Source organism: Triticum dicoccoides, chromosome 4A (genome assembly GCF_002162155.2).
Source record: "Triticum dicoccoides isolate Atlit2015 ecotype Zavitan chromosome 4A, WEW_v2.0, whole genome shotgun sequence".
In the NCBI taxonomy this organism is placed as follows: domain Eukaryota; kingdom Viridiplantae; phylum Streptophyta; class Magnoliopsida; order Poales; family Poaceae; genus Triticum; species Triticum dicoccoides.
In genome coordinates this window covers 568,337,021-568,357,604 of record NC_041386.1, presented here as the reverse complement: position 1 = coordinate 568,357,604, position 20,584 = coordinate 568,337,021, and the positions used below count along the sequence as shown (strand labels likewise).

Genomic DNA, 20,584 nt, shown 5'->3' with positions numbered 1-20,584 from the left:
ACGGGTAGTCAAACGTCCGCACACACAGTCGTCAGACATGTCTGCAGTTTGATGTGTCTGATTTGATACACGTCGCTGGAGTTGCCCTAAACATTTTGAGGGTGATAATGTCAGGAGAGCAGTTGTAATTGCTTTGGCCTCACATTGCACACACTTTTCTTGATGAAACATAGCAAAAAACTTGGTGTTGCCGTGGAAAACATTTAGAAGTAGATTAAAGTGTGTGAGAGAATTAAGATCCGTGAGGATATTGACGAACCGAGCAATCTTGATCCGGTGTACTTTCTCCGTTCCAAAATACTTAAAATCTTATGTTTGACCAAATACATGTAGAAAAATACTCTGCCCCTGCGTAACAAGCAATGCCTTTATAAACTCGATCAAATTTAAAGAGGTTTGACTCCAAACCTCCGGCATCTGCCTATCCGGTCACCCTGTGCATTTCAAAACCGAACCGAAAAACCATACCGAAAATAAACCGAGCCGAACCGATTTTATGGTTTTTATGGTTTCTGGTTTTGGTATGGTATGAACTTTTCATACCGATTTGAACTTTGGTTTTTATGGTATATACCGAAAAACCGAACGGTTAACCGAATAAACCAAAGTAAAAATAAATTTATATTTTTTGAGATGAACAACCATACAAGTTGTCATTTTTCTTATACATGAGTCAAATTCACTAATAAGCATGTAAAATTTTCTTGTAACATAGTCATTTTTCTCTTTTTAAAATGCTAAGCACGTCCATAACCATCAACAGACGAATTAATGCATGCATATATACTTATATATATATAGTCATATACTATTTGTGCAAAATAGTATGTGTTTTGAGTCATAAATTTGCAAATTATTATTACGTCATTTTCAAATTTGCGTCAACTTTGGTTTTTATGGTATATACCGAAACCATACCAAAATAATTTGGTATATACTAAAACCGAACTGTATTTAATTTTATACCGCATTTATCGAAGTATTAATACCATACAAATTAAAAAACCGTATAAACCGAACCATGTAAACCGAATAAACCGAACGCACAGGATGACCATCCGGTACACCTGACGCTCTCGTGCCGTACCCAGCGGCGGTATGTGGAAAGTGTATGGGGTGATGCGTGTTCGCTCGCTGCCGCTGCCGCTGCGCCGTTGACCTCGCCAGCCGGCAGTCCCTGCGACAGCCCGCCTACCGTACGGCCGGATAAACCGAGGCACTGGGTTTCGGTCTCGCTGACTCGTCAAGCCGCCGAGCCGAGCCAGCGGCGACCATTTCGCCTCCTGCTCCCGCTCCTCCTCTTCCTCCCCCCACTTGCTCCACGGACCACGGACCTCCCAGCTCCCTCGCCTCCACCTGTCCGCCCGCCTTCTCGCCGGAGCAAGTCGGGCCTGGAGCGTCTGCGCGCCCTCACCGCCGGATCCCACCTCTGCCCTCTCCAGCTCGTCGCCGCCGGACACCCCCAAGCTCGCGACCCCCGGAATGAGGTAACGCGAAGGGTTCCGCCTAATCACTCCCTTTCTTTCCCCCTTTATCTATCAATCACGCGGCCTGGTTTCCTCCCAACCAGCATGTCTAGTTTTCCACATATGTGTATTTCCCATGGATTGAGGGTAGGTTTGGGAGGGACCTGTAAGTTTGTGTATATGTTAAATTGTTAACCGTGGATTCGGTCGAGGAGGACTCATTTTGCTCTGTCCCTGCGCAATATGTCAGTATACAGTTTTTGTTTTGTTTTGGCCCTGTTCTAGGGTGCATCCCAAGTTCATGTGCTCTGTATGTGCTACGAGTGATTAGAGCGCCCAAAATGTCGCTGTTATGCTGCAACCCGTAATTAAATGTCTGAATCACAGTGATGTCTGAAAAATATTTTCACAGGGTAATTTCACGATGCTTGAAAATTGGCTTGTTCAATGTCTCAACCGGGCTCATCTCAACTCCCTACATTTTAAAATGTGTCACGCAGGCAGAAAATCCTGAGCAAATATTGGAAGTAACCCTTGTAGCAGATTTTATTTATAGTACGGATATATGAAAACTCTTGTGGAAACCGATCCTTTTAGTTTGATTTTATGTAGAGTAGGGGCATGTGGTGACTCTTCTGGAAAATGCAAATGCTTATAATTTTGCTCCACTACGATGCATTTTTAAGTATATAGTATGAACATGCGCAGAACTCTTTTGGAAACTGTTAATGCTTATAATTTTGCTCCACTATGATGCGTTTCGAAGTATCATAGGTTTCATATGCATGCTTGACCAGAGTACAAAAATGGGACCTACTGTTAAACATAGTACATAAGAGATTCATGCATTAAATAATTGGATTATTGTTGATTGTGAGCACTGTTTTACCTTGTAGAATCCAACACTTAGGCAATCATGTGGATCCTGGCACCCCTACCGGGAGAAAATCACCGGAGATTACTACAACTAGTCCACTCGTGAACGGAGAAAAGAGTAAACTCTGGGATCGGATTGGAGGACAAGGTGCACTTGCAAGTCCCATGAGGAGAGAGATTGGGAACAGGCATGTAAGCTTCTCTTGATCTATGTGTTATTTTGCAGGCATTTATGGACCTCATTGTCGCCTCCTCAAATGAAAATATCAAGGAAGCATTTATGGCCTGAGCTAACACAATGCACTGTGCTTTTGTCTCATATTTTCTCCAGATCTTTGATGAGGTCCTTCTCTGTTGATGACGTTGACTTGGAAGATGTTGAGGCCTCAAAAGATAGAGATAGGCCGTCACACTTCCTCAGGCTCCCAAACATTCAGAATCAGTCTCTTCTATCTGGTCTTGCTTACTGTATAGCATCCTGCAGCATGATTTTGGTTAACAAGTTTGTTTTGTCTGGCTATGGTTTTAATGCTGGAATATTTCTGATGCTTTACCAGGTATATTGCTATGGCTGACCATATACTTCTTATGCAATCTTGTTTTCCTTCTCATAGATATTTGCTGCGTGGGTAACACTGATAGTATTTTCTTCATCATGTTATGCTGCAGAACATTGTATCGGTGACCATAGTTTCCACACTGTCCCTCTCCGGTGTTATCTCAACTGAACCACTAACATGGAAGTTAATCAAAGTTTGGTTGCCTGTGAACATCATATTTGTCGGAATGCTAATTACAAGCATGTTTAGGTATGTATCAAATTTTCAAATCATTTTGATCTGAGGACTGTTTTCTGCGCAGTTTATGCTGGTCTGTACTTATATCCTTTCGGTATCGGGGCATCTTTTATCAAATTTAAGCAATTATTTTATGTTTCTATTGTATAGTCTCCATTTCGGAAAATATGAATACTGCTCTCTATTCATTTGCCCCCACTCTCAGAGCCATGCATAAAGGAACACACATGGGATATAGCTTGTTCCTCCTTAAATTAGTATTGATGCTTAATAATGTTTGATAGCCCATAGATTTCATTTAAGGGTAAAATTTTGTTGTGCTGAGGCTCGTTTGCTCTTTCTCTGTTCATGTTCAATTAGTTTGTTCAGACTATGAAAATTTCTAAGTTTTCTGAACATTATGAGTTGAGCATTTCCATATGAGTTGTGAAGAAATTGTTCCTCAACTTGTAATAAGGAAATTCCAGATAAGCACTGCACATTTTAACATTTTCTGTACCTTTCAGTTTGAAGTACATCAATGTTGCGATGTTGACTATATTGAAGAATGTCGCCAATGTTCTTACTGCTTCTGGGGAAACCTACTTCTTTAAGAAGCAGCATGATAGACAAGTTTGGATTTCTCTAATGTTGATGGTATGTCATGAATTTATGAATGTTTGGGCAGGATTTGAATGCTTGAGGGGGCTTATTTTCTTCTTCTGTTGCTGAATAATTGCATGTAGTCAATTCATTGCTATATATCTAATCATAGATGTTCATGAAACATGACTTAAATTAACACACTATTGGGCCCTTAAAGACCTGACTCGTCTCTCTGTTTCTGTAGATAATCTCAGCCATTGCAGGAGGAGTAACAGATCTGTCATTTCATGCAGTCGGCTATACATGGCAGATCTTAAACTGTTTTTTAACAGCATCATATTCGGTATTGTTCTTCTCAATGCCACTGAAAATTTACAATATGCAGCCAATTATCAAACTGTTACTCTTCCCAAATGTTTTAGATTCTTACATTCAGTTCCAAGATTCACACTCTAGTTTATAGGACAAATATCTTCAGTTGTGAGGTACCTCCATATAAATTTTAACAAATGAACTACTTGCTTCCAGCTTACATTGAGGCATGTAATGGATAGTGCGAAGGAAGCCACCAGATCTGGGAATTTGAATGAGCTTTCGATGGTTTTACTGAATAATATTCTTTCACTACCATTGGGAGTTATCCTCGTGCTTGGTTTTAATGAAGTGGAGTACCTGTTGGAAACGTAAGCTTCAAACTTCACTCGTTCACTTGTTTTATGTTCTAGCATGAACCTAATAACTAAATGCAAACTGTGGTTCCTCCTCCAACATACAACTATTGACAGGAAAGTGGTGTATAGGCTTAAATGTGTTATCTGCTGGTAAAAAAATATTGCTTAAGCTCCTATCAAGATACAACTATTGCATCTCTAAAAAAAAGATACAACTACTGCAGCTAGCACATCTGACGGAACAATTAGTTGTAATTGCAAATGCTACTTGTGTCTTATGGGAAGTGAATTTGCAGGCCTCTCCTGAGGATGCCTACGTTTTGGCTAGTCATCACTGCTAGCGGGGTTTTGGGGCTCGCTATCAGCTTCACTTCGATGTGGTTTCTTCGTCAGACAAGCGCAACAACATATAGGTACCAAATGAATCTGATAAGCCTCTCAAAATTCGTCGCCCTTCACTCTTGTTGAGCTTCTAATGCCAACATTGCCCTGCAGCCTTGTAGGTTCCCTCAACAAGATCCCACTTTCCATTGCCGGAATCCTTCTCTTCAAAGTCCGCACGAGCATGGAGAATTCCATCAGCATTCTGTTCGGTATGTTTCGTCTATGACCATATTGCCTTACGGCTGCTGACATATACTGCATTTCACTAACGAAAGAAACCATACATGCCATCACCCCGCAGGGCTATTAGCAGGAGTATTTTTCGCCAGGGCAAAATTGCGCGAAAACTCCCAGTCGTAGATGTTCCATATCCCATTCCTACCAGAGGGCAGGATTGCGGTCGTCATAAAAAAAAGCAGTCTGCTCCCTCAAACCAGACTGGGAAATTTGTGCAGGTGTGAGGTTGTTTCCCAGCTGGCAAGACAAGAGACAACGTCATGTTAGTTAGCCTGGTGCTTCGTTTTGTTTTTGCTCTCGAAGCCGTCCTGGATCTTCTCTTGTCGTCGCTCTTGTGGTTGGTTGGTGGATGGTGGCATATATACGTCCTCTGTAAGATACATGGTTAGATGCTGCTGAAATCCCAGGCAGTCGGGGATATAGATGATTGGGTAAATACACATATACAGGTAGTAATTCTTGGGTTGGAGGTTCTCCTCTGAAACCAACTCGGCTGGGCAGATCGCTGCTGTATATTCTCTCATCTCTTTTGAGAAATGTCTTTCTGGTTTATCTCTTGTGCATTTCCCATTGCCGGTCGAGCGCATTCACCTCACTCAAGCAACACGCGTGTTGTGCCCTAGCTTGACGTCTCTTTTGGTTTCTCTCTTCTGTATTTTGGTTCTTGCTTATAGTTTGTGTGGCCGACTTGTTTTGAGGTTTGACTGCTGCTGTGGGTGTGGCCGTGGCCTGGCCTCCCTCTTGCTGTTAAGCTGTGTCCTTACGCTTTGTCATACAGTAATAAATGTTCTGACTGCTCTCCTTGTGTGAAAAAAGAAAGAAAAGGAAAGGAAGAGTAAAAAATGGGGGCAGAGGAGACAGACGCTTGAATGCCCATGGACACGAGACATGACTTGTCACTCGCTAGACCTCGCCGAGAGGAGAGGAGGACTAGCTCGCGCACAGTCATACATTCACTCACTGGAGCAAAGTAGAGTATTGAATGTTGGCTCAGCACTGTCCTTTTCTCGCACTCAGGTTGGTAGGCAGGATTTTGCATATCTGCACGTGACAGTCAGGGCTCTTGGTTGAATGCAGACGCCAAGTTACTACTCTAGTAACCTTTGCTCAAGGCTTGAGTTAGCCATGCATGCACACCACACCACATCACAGGCTATAGAGGCAATATCCGCTTGTACTCTCTCACTGAACTTGAAATTCTGTAAAAATAAGAGATCATCAATGGGCAAAAACGAACTCCACTTCATTACCCTAACCGGGAGCAGAAGAGAGAAATCACACGATCAAACCACGTATCTTGTTGGCTGACGCGAGTAGGTAATCTTCTTATTGGAGTCCTCTGCTAGGGCCTGTCTGTGTGCAAGGAGATGGTGGCGAATCCCTGGGCCTGGAGGACATGTCCTGGGAGCGAATCACATGCTTTTGCTTACGGGCACAAGTTCTTCGGAGGAAAAGACAAGGCCACAGCAATGATGAGCGTAGCTCCAAGGGCTCCAAAAAAGCTCTTGTCTCGCTGTTTGGCCCCCCCTTTTCAGAGCCTTTATCATCTCCAAACAAAAAAAAGGACACGTACCATTTTTCTTGTAAATAAAACTCGATTTACATCCGACATTCATCTTTTTTGTTTTTCCAGACGATCCAGAAAAGGTCGCGTATGTTTAGTAGTACCAATGTGTTGACAGGACCTTGTTAGTCCATCAGAGCGACAACACGAAGTGATATCAGTCTCTTAATTACACCACCAAGCTTATAGTACAATATAGGGGAACTCAGAAGCAGCTGATCAGTTAGTGCAACACCTCCAAATTACTAGCAGCATGTAGTTGATCATCCAGCATCATCATCATCATCATCATAAACTCTATACCTAAACAAACTGACCAAAACTTGTCCCAACAACCACTCCTTGCACAGCCATGTACAGTAGTGTAGTTGATCTTAGCGCATGCAGCCTCTCCCAACAACTTACAGCAGCCATGTGATCTGTGATGGGATGGACCAAAGATGCCGGAGGCTCGTCAAGCATCTTCTTCTTGAGCAGGCGTCGGCCGTCACGGGTTGAGGATCGGCCTCCTGTCGGCGCACCGGCACTTCCAGTTAAGCGGCTTGTAGTTGGTGGAGCCCTCGTCGTCGTCCCCGCCGCCCAAGGCTCCGGACAGGCGGAAGTGGCTCCCCCCCTTGCGCCGCGGCGCCACCGGCACCTGCACCGCCTCGCACCGGCCGCAGAGGGCGCACCGCCCCTCGCACCGCGGCGGCCTCGACCCGATCCTCACCGCCGACATCGCCTCCGCGCCCTCCGCCACCTTTGGAGCTGCCTCCTTGAGCTGGTAATGCAGCGGCCCTCTACCTGCAACAAAGCGCGCGACGGCAACATGATACATCAGCTAGAGGCAGAGAAAGCGAGGAAGATGCGGCGGTGTGGAGTAGTGGAGACGGTAAGAAGATCTTGGCACGCACGCACCTTGAGTAGTAGAGGCTAGGCCCTGGGAGGATAGTAGCAAAAGGAGAAGCAGGAGCGAGGAGTAAAGTAGCAGGAGCTTCATGGGGGAGGGCGGGAGTTCCCTCAGCTCGATCGGCTCGACTGGAGCTTGGAGGTAGTTAAGCACTCACTGATGAATGAATGAGGGAAGCAGCCGGGGAGTAGGGTACCGCTGCTAGCCTGCTACTTATATCAGGGATCGCGCTCACATGGGCAGGCGTTCCTTGTAGCTGTGGCGCTGGGAATAAATGGTCCACAGAGAGAGAGAGGGAGAGGGGTTGGCCCTGTCTATCTACAGCGGTGTGGTGTGGCAGCACCAGCACGGACGATGGCCATTGAATGTGGCTGAGCTCTGAAGCCATTAAAGGCTTCGTGCAGCGGCGTCAGAGCCAGCGGGAGGGAGAGGGGGGAGCACAAGAGTTGGGAGGAGAGAGAGGCGGCAGGAGGGCACAAGGGCTGGGGGCAGAGACAGCGACGCATGCCTGCCTAACCTCCCTCCCTCCCTCCCTCCCTCCCTCCCTCCTTCACATTGCACTGCATGCACGCCAGCAGGGGCACGGATTAGCGAGGTCCTTCGCTCCGGCCATGCGAGAAAAGAGGAGTACAGCTCGAGAGAGAGAGAGAGACGAAGCAGGGGAGATGAGATGAGATGCGATGCGACGGGGAGCAGAGCGCTTGCGTGGAGCTGGGCTCGTTTCCAAAATGGCGGGGACCCGCCTGTGCCCCTGTGCAGGCCCTTCTTCCCTGCAACTGCAAGCGGAACGGGGATCGGAAAATAGGGCGGGCCAAGAATTTCAGCCGGACAGGCAGCTATAGCTGGGATGGATAACGATGCTAGTACTTGTTGATCTTCAGTTCAGTCCACACCCCCGATGGCGATGATGGTGATGTCAGATGCCCCGTTCTCTTTCTCTCTCGGTGCATTTCAGGCTCATGCGGTTGCCTTTTTTCTTTGTTCTGAAACGAGCCAAAAGACTTGCCATTTCGTTAGTTAAGAAGAGACCGATGGTTTCATGAGTTCCAAGCCAAAATAGAGCAGTTACCCGCGAGGTAAAATGGCATCTAATCCCCTGGCACCCGTCGCTACCCGCAACCTAGCCTCCTCAAGGACCCTATGCACAATGATCATCGAAGGAGTGGAGATGTTCCAGAAGACCATAGCGTTCCTCTCCTTGCAAAGCTCCGAGGAAATAAGCATAAGGAGGGGGGCTATTCATCGCGAGGACGACGATCTTGTTCCACCAATCTTTGACAACGACCATATATAGTCGGCCAATCACTTGTCCTAATATCGCCCAAGCCGATCCGTGCCTTGACTGCATTCCAAACCGCAGTCGGAATATTAGCATTGGAAAAGGAGATGGGCCATCGTTTCTTGAATTTGGTTGCAGAGGGGGCACATACCGAAATTTGGCCATCCCCTAAGATGAAGTCAATCGGCCGTTCAAACTCTATTGTGAATGATCAACCAAGCAGATAACTTGCATTTTGGAGTAGCCCACGCCTTTCAAGCGGTCTTTAGCAGAGGCGTGATGAAGAGCCCCTCGAATTGCATCTTGTAGGCCATGGACGTCAAGAATCCGTTAGGCCCCGGCGTCTTATCACTTGCAGAATCAAATACCGCATGCCTAGCCTCGTCCATGGTAAAAAGAGCTCCGATGTCATTGAGATCACAAGCTGGGACGGGAATATGCTATTCCAATTTAGGTACTTATGTCGACGAGGCCCCTTCTTGACGATAGAGGAGAAGTGACGGTGGACAATGACCTTCTTGTGACTGTGATCGCCACCCATCCCACATTATGCTTTGGGCGGTGAATATTTTTTTCTCTCGCAACGATTAACTCTTAGGTGGAAGAATCTTGTATTTGCATCTCCTCCTTTGATATTTGTGATTCTTGAGTTTTGCCCATTTCTAGCCTTCTCAAACATAACCAAGCCAACCACCCGCCGCTTGAGCCTCCTTCGAAGGTCAAGCTCTGCCGGGCTCAAGGTTCGAGATTCTTGTCCAATGTCAAGGCAAAGAATTATCTTCAGGGCCATATGGAGTTGAACTTCCGCATTGGAGAAAAGAGCATTTAGTCTGATGCTAGTCTTCTTGAGCTTGTGGTGTAGCACCTGGTAGGGCTCAACATGGTTGTGATCCTCATTCCACGTCTCCTGAAAACCGGGCATATTAATCTAAAAGTTCTCAATGCGGAAGCATTTGGAGCGCTTGATGCCATTTTCATTAGCGAGCAAAAGCGGGCGGTGATCAGAGAGGACGAGGGGGAGTGAATGATTTGAGAACCAAACTCCATGTCACAAAGCACGCTCGCTCTGACCATTGCTCCAAGTACGTAAATCTCATGTTTTGAAGATGGGATCTCTTTTAACTCACACGAGTTAAGGTGTTTCTAAACCGGACGACACGGCTTGAATCCCCATTAGCGCAGCCATACACTGTGCATCCCAATAATGTCACAAGCAATAATCGTAGCTTCAGTATAGTAGTGGTATATAATACTGTTTTTTTTTCTGCTGGTGGTATATAATATACTGGTGTAGCCAGTCAAAGTGCTTGGGAAATTAAAGAGGTTTTCAGGTCAAGCTGGAGACATGCATGCACTGACGGCAAGAGAGGTCAATACCCGTAATTCTCGCTACGAGTTCTCTGCTCGAGACGCAAACACACAGCGGATCTTATCTTATTTTATTACACTGATGAATCAACAGCCTGTGGTCCATTAAACATTTACATGCATGCATGCACACTGAAGCATGGATGCAAGAGAGAAAAGAAAAGAACCTACCGAGCCCCAGACAGACTTTACAGGAAGCCTACATAGGCCCAGCGGGTGGTTCTGCCTGTTCCACTGTAGTATATCTCCAACACTTTTTGCCCCTATCCTTTTCCTATCCAATTGAAATTGGTACCCAATAATCCAAATAGAAGAAGAGAAAGAAATTGGTATCCAGATAGAAGAAGAGAAAGAAATCGGCACCGCCACCACGTTATCGCTCCATGTTAGTAGAGAAAATGGTCGATCATGTGGAAGACCACATCAGCCCCATCAGAGTTGAAGAAATATGTCTTCACCTGCGACACGAAAGAAATGAGAAAGAATGCATGAGTTTTTTCAGACGGTGACAACTTGGTAAATTTGCTTCATCGACACACTTATCAATAACTGACTTGTGCATTGCATATCACATTTCAGTTTTGGCATTGCAGCTTATTACACAAGCATCAACTCATACGGACAAGGATAGCTCTGTTTTTTTTTTCCCTTTTTGTTTTCAAGAAACAAAGTGGATAGAGCTACCCTGCTAGCCAGCCATGCAAGTTGGGCTAAACCTTGTGTTCCTGAGCTTGCAGCAACTTATAACGCATAGGTAGCAAAGCTATCCTGAATAGGCATAAAATGGAGAGAGGGCCTGCTGTTTTTGACAGCAAGGACTGCATCCGTATTTGGTCCATGATAACCTACCTACCAACTTAAATGGTAGCCTTTTCTAGCTCTTGTGTCGTTGGAGCCATACGCCCCACATGATCAACTACTACGATATCATCGGGTAAGAATCTGCAGCATTCCTAAAATCAGCAGTGCAAGCACTGACAGTCTTGCAGTTAATCATTAAAGTGTGACCATTCTTCTAATGTCTTGCACTGACATTCTTGTCCTAGACATAAGCAAATTCTATTGACTGGTAAAATAATTCTAGAACAAATGGCAATGCTTAAAGAAAATTAATGTAGCCAAGAGCTTTCAGTAGACAGATGCTAATGAAACTTCAAAATGTAGCCTTTCAAAGGGGGGCTCTTTTTTGGTGCCAACATGTAAAGTAATCACAGTGTAGAAACTTTTATCCAACAGACATGAAGAATAAGAACCAGAAGGCCATGGGGTTTATAACAAACCTGAATGGTGCTATGGGCAAAAATCCTTTGTCTACTTCTCTTGAAGCTAACATCTACCCTTTCCCAGGGAATTCTATTTAGGCTTTTCAGCATTACCTCTGAAATTGAAGACAGGTTAATTCAGTTACAGAACATATGATCTTAATCATCCTGGAGAAATGGAAGTATGGAATGGTATTGGATATAATACAAAACACGCTAAATAAAAACAAAACTTTAGCTCCAATGCAAACATTAACCAGCGTAAAGACTTCGTCATTAGAAACTCGGCATCTATGGTTTCTGCTGGTTTATCAAGTCCTTTGACAATAAACAGCACATCATCATGGAAAGCCTGGTACTACTATAACTCCAACTCAGTATCTTACCTTCCATTTCACTTGTAGTTTTTGCCTGATAAATCATTTCATCCGAAAAATCAACATCCCGAGCCTTTGGTTTTTCCACATATACAACATGTGGATATCTTACATCATCCACAAAATCTTCTTTCTGATGCCAGAGGATTTTGAAACATAAGAACCCTGTTACAGACCAAATATGGGCTGATAATAAATAGATCATTACCTTGGGAAGCTCATGTTGACGGCGTATTGAAGATGTCTTCCAGCCAACAACGACTGAACTTTTAGTCAAGGCCATAAAACAAAAAAAAACAAAAAAGGCAACCTGGTGCATGTAGCTCCCGCTTGCGCAGGGTCCAGGGAAGGGTCCGACCACTTTGGGTCTATAGTACGCAGCCTTTCCCTACATTTCTGTAAGAGGCTGTTTCCAGGACTTGAACCCATGACCTCATGGTCACAAGGCAGCAGCTTTACCACTGCGCCAAGGCTCCCCTTCAGTCAAGGCCATAAAACAAAGTGCTTTAAATTCTGAATTGGTAAATAGATAGCCAATATGTTTATATTGATCTGCTAAGTACAAATATTCATGGCACAAGGATACAATCACCACAAACATTTGAGTAAGCAACACAGCGCCTGAAAGAACGAAGAGCTGATCTGCACAAAGAAACAAAGTATAAGATACGCTGAAATAAGGAGATCTATTTTTGTAGTTATTCATCGAAAACAACATTTATATGGCATACATGAAATGGAGATCCCCGTAATCAGTAACCATCTGAAGAAGTAATGGTGGCTTCTCATCTTCAACATCCTTTAGAAAAAGATGTTTTCCACTTCTCCCAGCAAGCCAGGACATACCAAAAGCCATCTTTTCCAATCTATAGGAACCACGGAGAAGGGGCATCTGCGTGTAGCAATCAACAATGGAGTCAATTAATCTGCATATCCAGTCAATCTGCCAGTTTGTCACACCATCGTACGAGATGCACCCACTAGAATCAGAAAGCTACTAATTGCCAGTGATGGATATTAGGAGGAAGAAAGTTGTGCATATTTAATACATCGAAAAAAAAATAAGTAACACTGAGAGGTATGGTAGCAACCAGGTGAATGAAATGGAAAAAAGGAACAACTTAAATCAAAATGGTGTAACTATATTTACATCAAACTAATACCTTTACTGAAGTTCATATTTGCCATTAATATACATAATTCATTAACTCAAATTTATCCACTTTGTATCTGAGCTTCCATACTCCTTCTGGTTTAATATAATGCAGGGATATGTTGGTTTGTCAAAAAAGAAAAGATATCTAGTTGTGCAAGCTCAAATTAAACCACAATAGGTTGCCATCTGGCCAAGGCTTGATATAAAGGCAGAATGTACTGCAAAATTTGTAAATAACCTGTTTATGTGATCTTGTGCCAAGGTGTGGTGTTGCAAAAGTTATAAAGTTCATGGGCTCCAAACCAGCAATCTTGCCTTGACCCATCGGTTGGTTGCTACGAGCATCATTGACATCCTTCTCATACTCCTCATGACAATCTGTTTGTGTAGTAGGCTCATATAGTAGTGCAATGGCGTATCTTGCAATCAACCCACCCAATGAGTGTGCAACAAAGGAGATCTTCTGAAGTTCTGGTCTACACTTAACAACTGAAATCACCTAAAAACACAAAATATAGGTTAATTTGAAGTAAGGAAGACGAGGCAGAGAGTAATAGGAGCTGATATAATGATAAAGCATATAAGGGTGTGCTTTTCAGTAATCAGCGGTGGGGGGATTCCCCACCTGGAACAGTAAGGTTGTTTATCATGAAAGAGAAGAGTAGAAAAAAAAAATGTAGATTAAAGATCATTGAGGCTAGCTCTCCCCACCTGGAATAGTAAGGTTGTTTATCATGAAAGAGAAGAGTAGAAAAGAAAGTAGATTAAAGATCATTGAGGCTAGCTCAGCTCTGTACATTAAATTTTCCAACATGAATTTACCAATACTCACCTCCTCCGCTAATCTCCTTCCCATCACATCAACACCATCGAAAGTTCGAGTTGCTGAGTTGCATCCACTGCCTGTACCACACAACAGAACGTTCCCATTTATTTTCTCCCACAGGAGATGTGCCATTAATGATAGTGTGACTACTTAATTCACTGTCCAAAATAGTGGTCCATTCCCAACTGAAAGAGTACTAGTTTTGGGGTTGAACGTACTTGCACATAAATAATAAAATACTTTAATTAATGCTGTTGAACTTACAATGAACAACCACATCCTCAGGGTGTTTTCTGATGAAATGTTTTGCTGCGTAACCCCAATTTTCTGCACTGCAGTAGAAAAGTCAAACATTTGAAAAAAAAAGTGGAAATAGATGTCTCCTCACAATGCAACTGCACTGCATGATAGAAACTAAGGTAAAATGGAAATAGATGTTTCCTCAGAACACATTGTAGAACTGCATGTTAGCTAACAACACATTCAAGAAACTAAGGTAAAATATAGGATTTTGCGCATTATTACATGTCTTGAACACTTGCACGCCCTTCTGTTTGTGAGTGCAGCTGGAACTCACAAACGTGCTGGAACTCACAAACGTAATAGAGTAATACTACTGCACGCTGGAACCTAATTAGAAGGTAAGAACTTAGAAGAAAAATTATGTATCAATTTGTGCAGGTCTACTGACATTTCACATGAACAAGTGTATCAATTAATATACATTTACAAGTGTATATTAAAATAAATTATGTTTCTGTGGATTCGAATGCTTAATTTTTTTTGAGGGAAGATTCGAATGTTTATATTTGTTTGAACCAAAGTTTTGACAAGATTAAGAGCAACTTCTGTAGTGTGAAAGTGTGACAAATACTCAGCTATCTAATTTCAATAAATAAATAAATAATACTCAGCTATATTGTTCCTCAGGGATCCAACATTCCAACAGCATCCACTGAAAGTTAGCCCTTGAATACTCATGATTTGCAATGGATTGTTTTCCTTTCCATCATAGGTTCATTAGGTTGACCGATAGATTCATTCAAAAACGATTCTAAAACTGCCAACTATTTTGTCCACATAGCCTTTAGTTCAAAAGTCAAGGAGCCAACCGATTGCGTGCGAGTGGTCCGAGGTTAGCGCCGAAAAGCAGTAAGAAACGGAGGGGTAAAAAAAGAGATGGAAACAATCACCTGCCGACGATCCCATTGACGGTCACGATCAGATGTGTGGGCGCCCGCCTGCTGGCCCCGTCTCCGCCTCCCTCGTCGGCGCCGGAGCCGGAGCCCGAGGGCCCCTCGTCGGCGGCGGACACCGTGAAGCACCCGGGCCGCGGGAGGCACGCCGCCGGCAGCCACCTCCTCCCCCTCCTCCCCTTCTTCTCCCCGCCCTCCCCCGGCGCCATCCTACTTGGATTTGACTTGGCCGCCGCCGCCGCCGCCGCCTGGGGGAGTCGCCCAGAACTTTCCTCAGTGACGCCGGTGGCGCGAGGTGGGTGCCGATGAGGCGAGGGGGCGGCGCGGGAGCTCAACCGCCCGGTGGGTCGCTTCTGGTTCCTGCCTCTGTTTGTTTGTGGTTGTGGGTGTGGTGGATCACCACTTCACTCCGCGGACCGGCTCGCCTCACCGGCAGCAGCCTTTACTTTTTCTCTCTTTTTTCCCCCTTCTCCTGCCCTCCGGTGATGGGATCAAATCGCAGGGTGATGCGTCGTCGTCGTCGTCGTCGACATGGGTGGATCTGGTGCGATGATGCCTCCTAAAGCTCTCCTTTTTCTTCCACGAGAACCTGATATGCGCTCCTGTCTCTGCAATCCGTTATATGTTCGCCGTGTCGGGATAAAATCGGACTGTTCTAAGAGAGGGGACAACTACAAGTCTAGATGGCAATTTTTCCTTCTCTACTAGATCTGCAATAGTATAGTCGTTCGTTTGCCGTCGTGGATTTGGGCCGTTTGACTGACCGTTTCAGCTTTCTGGAACTATTATTTTATCATCAGGCGGCTTGGAATAATTGGTAAACTAATTCAAGGGTCGCCGTTAGGCGAGCAACCAAGGGAAATACTAATGCGCATTGACATTCAGAGATCCAAACCACTGTAATTATACCAGTCAGCAATTCCTCATTCGTCCCAAATCTAGAAGGGTGCGTAAGAGACACCAATTTTCAGTAATTAGGCTGGCACACTTCTTTCATCTCTAGAAGTGGACGCCAATTTCGTAGAAAGCAACGGGAATTTTGACCCCTTGCAGCTCCATTGATGACATCTAGATCATGACGACCGGCTCATCCACGTAGCGACCTAGATCTTCTTGTTTTCTTCCCTCTTCCTTTTTACTGGTCCGCCCGAAACCTGGAACCACACCTGCTTGAAGGTCATTATCGAAAAGCGCACGCTGGAAGGTGGAAACATGCTACTCCTACTATTATACAAGCATACACAGTTTCCATAACTTAGTTTATATCCAGACAAACCGCTCACATTAAGCCAACTTCAGCACCTCGATTTGTAAATGCGAAGAAGGCAGGTTCAGATGTCGGTGCTCTTCACGGCGACAGGCTCGCTGCAGTAGGGGCAGTTCCCGAACAGAACATCGAACGACCTGCAGAGAACAGATGACAAGAGCAATCAGAGATGGAGTACATTGCACATCAATCCAATGCGTATGGTGGGTGGAATAATCTCTTTAGGGTTTCATCGTTTCTACGTACTGCCTTGTCGTAGTAATGGTGCGCAGCCAGTCTCTCAGGCACACCGAGTGGAAGGCTCTGCTGCAGCTAGGGTTTTCGCACTTGTAGTCCGCCGCGCACCCGCTCTGAGTACCGAGTTCGTCATCTTCATTCAGGAGCAAAGACGCAAGATATTATGGTCAGGAAACTACATGATGGGCAGAAAAGGTTGCGACCAGAGGCGGAATAGAGATTGGCTCACCGACGGGCAGATGCGTCGCGTAACATATCCCACAATCAGCTTGCTGGTCATCTTTGATACTCACAGAAGGGGGTTGCGGCAGAGCAAAATCTAAGACGGTTGCCAGGTTCTCATGGAACTTTCCGTCAGCGCTCCTAGTATCAGAAAAATGATGTCTGTAACACCTCTCGCATGCCTCTAATGTAACACTAGAGAAATTTCAATTTCATTTATACACTCTCTAGTTTAATATTATTCCGCAAGAACACACTCATGGGGATTTCAGAAAAGAAGATACTAGGAGCAGCAGAGTTATGCAGAACTAACTTCAACAGGCTATAAAATATCTGAATATGACATATTTCAATAGCATATAATAGTACTACCTCTGTCCCTAAATATAAGACGTTTTTGTGGTTAAAATTGAACTGCAAAAACGTCTTATATTTAGGGACAGAGGGAGTAATAAATAAGTAGAAAAGGTACAACAGGTCACTTAATGCAGGAAACCTGACAATATACCATCATCTCTTACGATTTTTTCTCCAATTCTTTATCAGCCTTTCCAGTTTCCCATCTGTGCCTAGGAAGCGGCACCTGGAAAATTTGTTGACGATCAACAATGATGCTTGCATTTTCATGTACAGACTTGACATCTGAGCTTACTCTGGTAAGGAGTTGGGCTTGTGCGCATCAACATGTAGTAAAATATAGCAATCATCACCCAAAGCTATGCGACGATGAGACATAGCATATGTCGGCTTTGTAGGATCGACAACCCAAAGGGCCTTGTCAATGCCATCCATTGTAGACCAGTAATCTTGCAATACCTTCAGGTGCTAATTGTTTACACAAAACATATTAAGTTGATAGGTTATTACCCATAGATATGCAGCTCATGAGGTGGAAGTGTAAGAAGTGGAACTAATGAAAAGATGGGAAATAATATCTCCCCAACCGCTTGGAACTGGCAGAGAACATCCTTCAGTCTCGAGCTTTTTGACCACTGTAATTTGGGGAGATAAGGAACATCCTGTAAGAAGTAGACAGCCATATAGCTTGTGTGATCCTTCCGAAATATCTGACATTGCACAATACGGTGAAAACAGTTCTGAGAGATGCTTTGAAAATTAGATGAAATGTACCGCAGCAATTGAAGGAGGGCATGCCGGGTAGTTCATGGGCAGTGTGATCTCCAGTAAATGTTGCCATCGCTGCTCATCCCTGACAATCAGAGATGCCACAAGCCATAAGTTTATGTAATGCAAATGCAATCACAGAACAGAAACACTGCATGCATTGTCAAAGGAACTTCATGGTATCATCCTATCCAAGCTACAGCTCAAAGTTCTTGATAAACGGTAACCCGTCAACCTGATAAGGAACAACGCATGAAACTGCTGAACTTCAGTTAGGTTTTTTTTTGGGAGGGGGTAATTCGGTTAGTTGTTCGTGCACAGGTGCGCTAAGTCTGATGATCATAGTGTCACCGAACAACAATACTTAACTCCAGACCATCAAAACATCAAATGCAAAAAATTCAGGCATCACGGAAACGTCAGCCAGGCAAGGCGAGAAATCCCTTACACGACGCGGAAGGTGATGCACGACACGCCGTCGTCGCCTGTGGCGCTCACTAGCTGCCCCCACCCGACCTCTTCGATCTGCGAGCATGAAACGGTAACGCGGGATCACCTACCAGACTACCACGCCACTCGCAGGGAGCAGAAAGCGAGAAAACTAACGGCCACGCCCGGTGCGGCATTTCGTCGAACGGGTGGCGTACCTGCGCGAACACGGAGCTGTAGAACGCGGGCGGTCTGCACGGGCGCGGCGGCCCCGCTTCCCCCTGGCCGTCCTGTGCAGGGCACGAGTGAGCTCTGGCGTCGCGCGAGAGGGTGGCGGGTAGCACCATGACTCGAGAGGGCCAACCGCCGCCGCCGCCGCCGCCGCGCGCCCACCGTTTATGCTAGCCGCGGTTTTTTTTTCCCTTTTGGGCGAACGCACGAGGCTCCGGCATCCGAGTGTAGGGCTTGCCGGCCGGCCCAGTATTGCCTTGGTGGGCCAGTTCCGCACCTGGCCCCGCTGTGCAAGGCACAGCCCATGCACGAAGGCCGACCTTGACACGGGGGTTTAGATTCGGAATATCCTATTTTTTGAGAAATCTCGCCTGATTTATTTATTCAGAAGTAATTGTCATAGGTACAAGATTGGGGTCATGGGAGATGCCCAACCAAACATGTCTACCTATATGTAGATTACAAGCAAACTTGGCGAGATGGTGAGCTTCAAAATTAAAGTTCCTACGCTCGAAAATAAAAGTGCAAGTGATAAAACTATTACAATGGTTCATTATTTCATGTACCAACGCAGCATTGGGGCCTCCTGTTCCCCCATTGATATCATTAACCGCCTCTTGGTAGTCCGCTGCCACGCAAATTCTCTGTTGTCCCAGGTCATCCGGCAAAGCAAGAGCCTCACGGCATGCAAACGTCTCCAAGGTTAGGGGGTCCGTGATCCCATGGTAAACCATCGCCGAAGAGCCCAAATAGTGCCCCTCATGGTCGCGGCAAAGGGCAGCAACTGCGCCTCCTCTCCGCGATCGTACCACAGCCCCATCAACATTAATCTTCGCGATGCCACTTGGTGGAGGAAGCCACCTGTTCAGTTGTGGTGGTGCAGCAACAGTATGTTGCTGCACTCGACCAGCAACATTGTGCTCCAACTCGTCAATGTAATTATTGATAAAGGATGTTGTATGATGGGGGCTCTGAAATATGGATTCATAAATAGCCTTTCTCCTAACATACCATATTGACCATAGCGTGATGACCATCCTTGTGAAACTAGCATGGTCCAATTTCTCATTAAGATCAAATAACCAAATTCTTGCGTTGGATTCCTCGTTCTCAGCCATGAGAGACACCAAATTTTCGTCCGACAGCGCCCACACGCACCAGGACATCGTGCATGCTACCAACGCATGTCTCCATGAGTCCTCGCAGCCACAAAGCGGGCACACATCTCTATCTGACATATTTCTTCTCTTCAAGACATCAGTTGTGGGGAGTGAGTGATGAGCTAGCCTCCAAAGAAAGATCCTCACCTTCGACGGGATTTTAAGTCTCCACAAGGATGTCCAAGCTTTTTCGTCTTTCTCGGTGTGAGATGAACCGCTATTTCCGTTCAGCCACTCCTCCCTCTGCATTTTTGTCTTAAGCAAAAACTTATAAGCCGAACTAACACTGAACTTGCCTTTCTTGTCCAGGTACCATGCCCAAAAGTCCTCAACATTGCGTGTACAAACTGGGATTTTCAAGATAGCATCAACATCTGTGGGCAAGAACACTGACCGGACTGTGGTCTCGTTCCAGGAGGCTGTCGCCGGGGAGAGCAACTCCGACACATACCTGGGAGGCTGAGCAACCAGTGATGTGATGGGCCGTGGCGTCATCTCCTTCGGTATCCAGTTGTCGCTCCATATCTCCGTAGTTTGACCAGTGATGTGATGGGCCGTGACCTATTTGACCTGTGTCCAACTGTACCTTCTGCACAGCTGACGATCGAGCAGATCCTAAAAAAAGCTGACGATCGAGCGGTGACTTTTTTGAGAGCACGCCTACGTGTTTCATAGTTTCATAGAAGTTAGAATTTCAGTTATAGGAAACTAAAAAGACAACACCGCAAAGTAAGCTACAATGCAAAAAAAAAAAACATGTTCTAATCTAAAACGTCAAAATCACGTCTCGACCGATGCCAGACACCTCAGAAGACCAAACTTCCGCAGAACTTCACTGTCGACACACCATCCACTCTCATCGCCTAAGAGGAAGTTGTAAGTGGGTGGAAGGACACGATCCAATCCGAGAAAGACGCCATCTTGGATGCACCGACGATGGGCGTCCATAGCACCACCGAGGATCAAGCAGGACAACGACG

At 45.2% G+C, this 20,584-nt stretch overlaps 3 protein-coding genes across 8 annotated transcripts; 1 reads left to right on the top strand and 2 right to left on the bottom strand.

Moving 5' to 3' along the window:
- The first annotated feature begins 1,181 nt into the window (after nucleotides 1–1,181).
- Nucleotides 1,182–5,568, top strand: LOC119286809 (GDP-mannose transporter GONST1-like). 2 transcript variants are annotated; one of them, XM_037566272.1, is made up of 10 exons: nucleotides 1,182–1,487; nucleotides 2,363–2,530; nucleotides 2,674–2,899; nucleotides 3,012–3,151; nucleotides 3,646–3,775; nucleotides 3,969–4,067; nucleotides 4,253–4,407; nucleotides 4,692–4,808; nucleotides 4,891–4,988; nucleotides 5,081–5,568. In XM_037566272.1, exons 1-10 carry the CDS (start codon nucleotides 1,483–1,485, stop codon nucleotides 5,137–5,139), a joined length of 1,197 nt encoding a protein of 398 aa, XP_037422169.1. In that variant the 5' UTR covers nucleotides 1,182–1,482; the 3' UTR covers nucleotides 5,140–5,568. The 2 variants fall into 2 exon arrangements, with proteins under 2 accessions (XP_037422169.1, XP_037422170.1); XM_037566273.1 differs by lacking the exon at nucleotides 1,182–1,487 and having other exon boundaries at nucleotides 2,404–2,534.
- Nucleotides 5,569–6,618: 1,050 nt separating this feature from the next.
- LOC119289158 (EPIDERMAL PATTERNING FACTOR-like protein 2) lies at nucleotides 6,619–7,993 on the bottom strand. The gene is made up of 2 exons (XM_037568556.1): nucleotides 7,478–7,993; nucleotides 6,619–7,363 (listed from the first exon to the last, which is right to left on the bottom strand). Exons 1-2 carry the CDS (start codon nucleotides 7,557–7,559, stop codon nucleotides 7,068–7,070), a joined length of 378 nt encoding a protein of 125 aa, XP_037424453.1. The 5' UTR covers nucleotides 7,560–7,993; the 3' UTR covers nucleotides 6,619–7,067.
- A 2,173-nt stretch (nucleotides 7,994–10,166) lies between these two features.
- Nucleotides 10,167–18,627, bottom strand: LOC119286808 (E3 ubiquitin-protein ligase FANCL-like). Of its 5 annotated transcripts, none has more exons than XM_037566268.1 (12): nucleotides 16,447–16,486; nucleotides 16,236–16,337; nucleotides 14,931–16,087; nucleotides 14,002–14,069; nucleotides 13,744–13,814; nucleotides 13,150–13,410; nucleotides 12,487–12,647; nucleotides 12,342–12,397; nucleotides 11,964–12,016; nucleotides 11,765–11,888; nucleotides 11,397–11,494; nucleotides 10,167–10,574 (listed from the first exon to the last, which is right to left on the bottom strand). In XM_037566268.1, the coding sequence occupies exons 3-12, from the start codon at nucleotides 15,140–15,142 to the stop codon at nucleotides 10,503–10,505; spliced, it is 1,176 nt and encodes a 391-aa protein (XP_037422165.1). In that variant the 5' UTR covers nucleotides 15,143–16,087; nucleotides 16,236–16,337; nucleotides 16,447–16,486; the 3' UTR covers nucleotides 10,167–10,502. The 5 variants fall into 5 exon arrangements, with proteins under 5 accessions (XP_037422165.1, XP_037422163.1, XP_037422166.1 ...); XM_037566266.1 differs by having other exon boundaries at nucleotides 14,931–16,099; nucleotides 16,217–16,337; nucleotides 16,447–16,466; XM_037566269.1 differs by lacking the exon at nucleotides 16,447–16,486 and having other exon boundaries at nucleotides 14,931–16,099.
- Between the last annotated feature and the right edge of the window lie 1,957 nt (nucleotides 18,628–20,584).